Here is a 6,002-nt window from a genome sequence, read left to right as displayed (position 1 = left end):
ATAAATATTTGGCACACATTTCGGTTGTTGTCTACCCCACTCCCCTACCCTAAGCCCCAAAATGTATTTTTGTATATTGAGATTGACAATAGAAGTGGATATATCTGGTTTCTTCTTGTAACTATAGTTGCATGTGCATGGCAGTGTAAGAGATGAGAGTTAATTCATATAATTTTGGCAATAAAATACAATGTTCAATACTACACATATTTAGTTCTTTTTTAGAGGATAGTGACGTTTCCAGAAAACATGCTCTAACTAGCTCAGGATGCCTATTTTGATTTACTTGGGATGCTTTGTATGTTTGATGTTTATTTAATTCCTGATGTTCTTGTATTCTTTTCAACTGAACTCTATTAAAGGCATCCTGAAGTTTGAGTCGAGTTGCATGCACCTGCACCACTGGGCTGTAGTCCTAGGTTGGTGTCCTGAACAGGATCCGCTGCTTTACTTTTGCTGCTTGAATGCCACTGCTATATTGTTTAGATTTATGACATAATTTCACATATTCTGATGACGTCAAATGTACATAAAATGAAAAATAAAGGAGGAAAAAAATAAATTGAGATGCAAGTACAATGCCACATGATTTACTAGTTGTCCACATAAGCACCAGAAAATACATCCATTCCTGTTATTTGAGAGAGGTTGTTTGGGAGAATGAGACGGAAGAGTGGTACAGAAGAACCTTAGTCAAAGATAACACCTTGGAGGGGATTGGAAACTAAGAGAACATGAGTCAAAAAAGGTAAAAAGAATTCCAGGCATCCAAATCTAATCTCACTAACCAGGAGGCCATTTCATCTGTCTCCCACCAAGTACATGCAAGTGAAGATGGTAAACTGATTGACCTGGAGAGAGATAGAGAGAGAGAGAGAGAGTGTGTCAACAGGCTTTTGCATTGAGGAAGCAATTGCTGAGAAAGCACAAGAAATATTGGATCTTTTCTCTTCTTTTTTTTTTTTTTTCTTTTTTTTTTGTGGAGAAGTAAAGGGAGAATTTTACAAGTGGTTGGGTTGTAAGTGAGAAGGAGTTTCAAATTTTCTCCAATTTCTTGGCAACAAAACAGGGAACAAAATTTACAAAAGAAAAAGAAAGAAATTGAAAGATACGAGATTATAAGTAACTTACATGCAGTTGGACCATTGTTGATAACAACTCGGAATCCATCGAGAATACCTTCTTTTGCTGCCACTATTTTTGCAGCATACAGTAGTTCGCCCAAAATTTCACGTTGTCTTGCTTCAACCTAACAAAGCAACAAAGTAATCAAGTAAAAGATCGACTTATCATGAAAAAGAGGAATCAAAAAAATGTGTTTTCACTTGTTTCCATACCTAGTATAAATCCCTTCCCTCCTTCCTTCCTCCACCCCTCTGGCCCTCTAGTAACTCACCTAACATGTTATCTTGTTTATTTTTAGAACCATGTGTTTTTTTAACAAAAAAATGTTTCTTGTAAACAAAAAACAAGAAACTGGTAACACTACTTTAATATGAAGTCTCAACTTATCCCCGAGAAGCATATCAGCAGAATAACTGTCATCAATAGTGGAGTCACCTTGTCCATATGGCCAAACATACATAAGGCATACAAAAAGTGTGCATAATCCTTTTGATTATCAGCTCAGCTAAACAGGTGAAAGCCAAAAATAAAAAGAAAAATTACCTTGCCAAGCTGTGTTAATCCATTCCTATGCTTCGGAATGACTAAAACATGAACAGGAGCTTGTGGGTTGATATCCCGAAATGCCAAGACCTTGTCATCCTCATAAACTATATTGGAAGGGATCTCCTTAGCTATGATCTTGTCAAATCTAACATTGAAAAAAAGAGAGCATAAATTAAACAAACAAACATACTTTAGATACAGTCAAATATTAGAACTCCTCTCTCTCTCTCTCTCTCTCTCTCTCTCTCTCTCTCTCACACACACACACACACATGTGCACAAACACAACTTTTCAGCAAAAGCCAAAAAAAATTTACCCGTGTTTCAAGCCAACAAGAAAAAAAAGAAAAAACAATCCAGTTGTCTTGTACATCAATCTATTCCAAAAGCCAGCAAGGACTTTCTCTTGAACTTCTTTTCTAAGTTGTTTAAATTTTGTGGCTCCAAAGAGTGTATTATGCCTCTTTTAGAATTTAAGGTTTGATCAAGCTATATTATTTTTCAAATTCAATCCTAATATCCACAAAGTTACCAACAATTTCATCAAACATTTACAACTTTGCAAAGCTCAGATAATTGTTTCCAATTTGACTATGATATAAAAAAAATAAATGCCATGACAATACGAGCGAGCATCCAAGAAGCAATAATACATGGTTGGAGCTCCAGTGTCAGCACTGGCTGCAGCTTCTCTTGCAGAGGCCTCTTCATCATTTGTAGCACTAACACAATAGGTGGCTCTGCCAAATAAAAAAATAAAATCAACAAAAACTACATAAATCGATGCAAGTTCTTATACAAGTGAGGTAAAATAGGGGTTTGTACGGTAAAGATATAGCAATGACATAGACATAGTTACCAGCACATAAAATAAAAAAATAAAAAATAAAAAAATAAATAAAAAACACTTAATGTCAGTATAATTATGTGCAAAGCAATTGTGAATTAGTTGATTAGTGGTGTGTGCTGATAATTAGCTGGTACCAAGTTCAACATGCGATTTCATAATTAGTGGAAATTCATTCTTAGGTCAATTGGAATGACTGAGAGGAGGGTTTAGTTAATGGATGAAGTGAAATCTCAAGTTGAACATTCAATTTTATCCCAAAATTGAAATCTACTTAATTATTTATACAATGATGAAATCTCAAGTTGAATCTGCAATTTATTTCATGGTGAAGTTGAAAACTGCCATTTCACTGTGTAATGAAATTGAAAATTTGGTATTTGGCTAACTCACTACAAAATTACAACTTGAAGATGTGACTACAGATGAAATCAAGATTTGAAGTTGCTATAATTTGTTAAGTAGTTTTACAAAAATGCATAATTTTCAATAAATAGTACTTTACAAAACAATATTCAACCAAAAGAGTACGTCAATGTTGAGGAGATACCACAGACAGCTAATCAGAGCACAAGGACTTGACAAACGACTGGGTTGTATTCGAAATCAACAATGGATCACATACATACATACATAGATAATACATATACAATGGATTGAAATGTACGTATAATATATACCTGCCAAATTGGAGAGGAATATGAAAAAGCCGCGGAGTATGAGGTCTGATTGTGGCCAAAGTTCTTACAATTCCGGAAGTCCTGTTTCCAACAACAAAACCCAATTCAATTCTACACACAAAATTCAATATATATACATATTTATATATATATATATATATAGAGAGAGAGAGAGAGAGAGACAGAGAGACAGAGACAGAGACAGAGAGAGGGGTTTGGGAAGGGGGGAGGAGTACCTTAATAGGGTGAAGGAGTTCAACGAAGCCATTTCTGCGAATGCTGAGCTGAGTGTGACTAACTAGAGAGAGAGAGAGAGAGAGAGAGAGACAGAAATCTTTATTTTTTATTTTTTTTGTTTTTAATCTCGTTTGGATCATCTGATATACCGACTTGTTGATCAACGGCTCTTGTTTAACATGGTATAGCCTTTTGATGTAATCCCGTTTCTACCATAACATATCCCCCCTTTCTTCTCTCTATATCTCTGTCTTGGGACAGTGGTGGTGTGGGTGTGTGTGGTGAGAATTGAGGGAGAGCCATAAACAAAACAGAGTTGTACGTTATGTTTGGTAACTTAGGAGAGAAAAGAAAAGAAATGATTACTTAAATAATAAGAGAAAAGAAAAGAAAAGAAATGATTGTAATTTCTCTCCTTTTTGTTTGGATAAGTAAGAAATAAAAAAAAAGAAATGATTGTGATTTCTCTCCTTCTTGTTTGGTTAGATTTCATTAAGAGAAAAGAAAAGAAATTATTTTATGTTATATTACCAAAATAACCTTTTTATATTTTCAATCATTTTATTTCTTTTATTTTTATAGGGGTAAAATTGGTATTATAAAAATATAAACATTTGTGGATTTCTTTTCTCTCCCAATCTCTCCACTTTTGGGAAGATTGAAAATAAGGGTTATGAGAGAAATGAGTTTCTCTCCATTTCTCTCTATTTCTTCCCATTTCTCTCCACTTAAGATAACCAAACAAGGAAGAGAAATACATTTCTCTCTATTTCTTTTCTTTTCTCTCCAAATCACTCAATCCAAACACACCGTAGTGTACCCAAAAATGGCGAGTTTCCTTCTTCGAATTCCAAACAACTTCAGAAACTTCTCTGTTTCAGCTTCTTCCAATGGTTACTCTCTCTCTCTCTCTCTCTCTCTATATATATATATAGTTTGAATTGAGATAAACCCTATTCTGTTAAAAATGAGAGCTCTTTCTCTTTTCTTCATTCAGGAGCTCCTTCAGGTGTGGGTCAACAAGGAGGAGGAGGAGGAGGAGGAGGAGGACCAGTAATTGTGGAAATTCCAATGGACAAGATACGAAGGCCGCTGTTAAGGACGAGATCCAACGATCCTGAGAAGGTGAAAGATCTCATGGACAGCATTAGCCAAATCGGTCTTCAAGTTCCGGTATTTACCCTTCCCTACTATTTCCGATTAGGTTAACCCCAACCCAAAGGGAGATACATAGCTACTACTTGCCCAAACCAAAACCAAAACCAAAACCAAAACCAATGGGGGTTGGTTTGCTTGGGAACAATTTTTTAAAACATTTTACTTTCATTCTGTGGATGCTCTTCTTATTCAATACAATACAATACAATACAATACAGCTCTCTCTACAGAATTTGCGCATAAAATTATTCAATAATTCATTCACTCTTATTTTAACTTATCTATCTGTAATACAATAACGCAGATTGATGTGCTTGAGGTTGATGGAGTTTACTATGGTACGCCCTCATTTCAATTTCTCCATAATACCAAATTATTAATTACTACTAGTTTTTTTTTTCAATAGTTTTCATTACCATAGAGATAATTTTTGATTCAAAAATTACCATAGAGATTGACCTACATAGAAACTGAAATCAAATACAAAAAAGACCCCCAAAAAAAAAAAAAAAAAAAAAAAAAAAACCTCTAGTCTAGTTATTCTCCAATGTTATGTTATGACCTTGGAATTTTCTCATACATGATTCACCGGACTTGTTTATCTCTTTCTGCATCTTCACACACACACAGGTTTCTCAGGTTGTCACCGATTTGAGGCTCACCAACGCCTAGGCCTCCCTACAATACGCTGTAAAGTTCGACGTGGAACCAAAGAAACTTTGAGGTTTTTTGTCCTTTCTTCCTTTGCGTCTTTTAGCCTCTCTCTATCTTGGGGAAAAAAAAAAAAAAAAAAAAAATCTCTTAATTTTCAACTTTGTGATTTTACTTAATATGATCAATATCTTTTCTTTTGCATTTTTATCTTGCAGGCATCATCTCCGTTGAGCTGAGTTGGCAACTTTGATTTTATTAATAATGATATTTGCTAGTTATTATGTTGTAATGTGCTTATTGTATGGTGTGTTGTGTTGAGGATATGGAAGCTTGTGAATATTTATGTATAGGGTGGTGAATTTATTATCTTTTTCCTTCTACAATAAAAAAGCAAGTTGCCCTTTTTTATCTTTTTAAAGGGGCTGTTAAAATAGTGAAACAGTCTTTGTGCTTAGGGCATGCTTTTTCTTCGGTACAGCATGCAAATCTAAAGTTGATATTCAAAAAATAAAAATAAAAACTCAAAACAACTCCTACATTCATAAAATAAAAACTCAAAACAACTCAAACTTTTCAATAATCAGCTCTCTTTTTTTCAGCTTATATTTGCCTTACAAGTTATAAATAAAAACTGAATCAAACGCATTGCCACAAATTGCACCAAATATGGCCAAAGAGTAATAATATATAAACATAAACGTCACAAGTTATTCTTAGTCATATATGTTGCAGTTGAATTGCTTCTGTCATATTAT

At 34.3% G+C, this 6,002-nt stretch overlaps 2 protein-coding genes across 3 annotated transcripts; one reads left to right on the top strand and one right to left on the bottom strand.

Annotated features, from left to right (window-relative positions):
• Nucleotides 1-562: 562 nt before the first annotated feature.
• LOC114298246 (HISTIDINE TRIAD NUCLEOTIDE-BINDING 2) lies at nt 563-3,577 on the bottom strand. The gene is made up of 6 exons (XM_082886017.1): nt 3,435-3,577; nt 3,199-3,279; nt 2,325-2,411; nt 1,669-1,816; nt 1,132-1,249; nt 563-851 (listed from the first exon to the last, which is right to left on the bottom strand). Exons 1-6 carry the CDS (start codon nt 3,464-3,466, stop codon nt 784-786), a joined length of 534 nt encoding a protein of 177 aa, XP_082742143.1. The 5' UTR covers nt 3,467-3,577; the 3' UTR covers nt 563-783.
• A 118-nt stretch (nt 3,578-3,695) lies between these two features.
• Nucleotides 3,696-5,678, top strand: SRX (sulfiredoxin). Of its 2 annotated transcripts, none has more exons than XM_082886020.1 (6): nt 3,696-3,757; nt 4,251-4,328; nt 4,433-4,608; nt 4,898-4,931; nt 5,233-5,317; nt 5,463-5,678. In XM_082886020.1, exons 2-6 carry the CDS (start codon nt 4,262-4,264, stop codon nt 5,476-5,478), a joined length of 378 nt encoding a protein of 125 aa, XP_082742146.1. In that variant the 5' UTR covers nt 3,696-3,757; nt 4,251-4,261; the 3' UTR covers nt 5,479-5,678. The 2 variants fall into 2 exon arrangements, with proteins under 2 accessions (XP_082742146.1, XP_082742145.1); XM_082886019.1 differs by having other exon boundaries at nt 5,224-5,317.
• The last annotated feature ends 324 nt before the right edge of the window (nt 5,679-6,002 follow it).

The sequence above is a fragment of the Camellia sinensis genome, chromosome 9, assembly GCF_055761805.1.
Source record: "Camellia sinensis isolate YWXY chromosome 9, ASM5576180v1, whole genome shotgun sequence".
NCBI lineage: Eukaryota > Viridiplantae > Streptophyta > Magnoliopsida > Ericales > Theaceae > Camellia > Camellia sinensis.
Note: the sequence above shows the minus strand (reverse complement) of the source record. Positions and strands in the feature narration are given on the sequence as shown.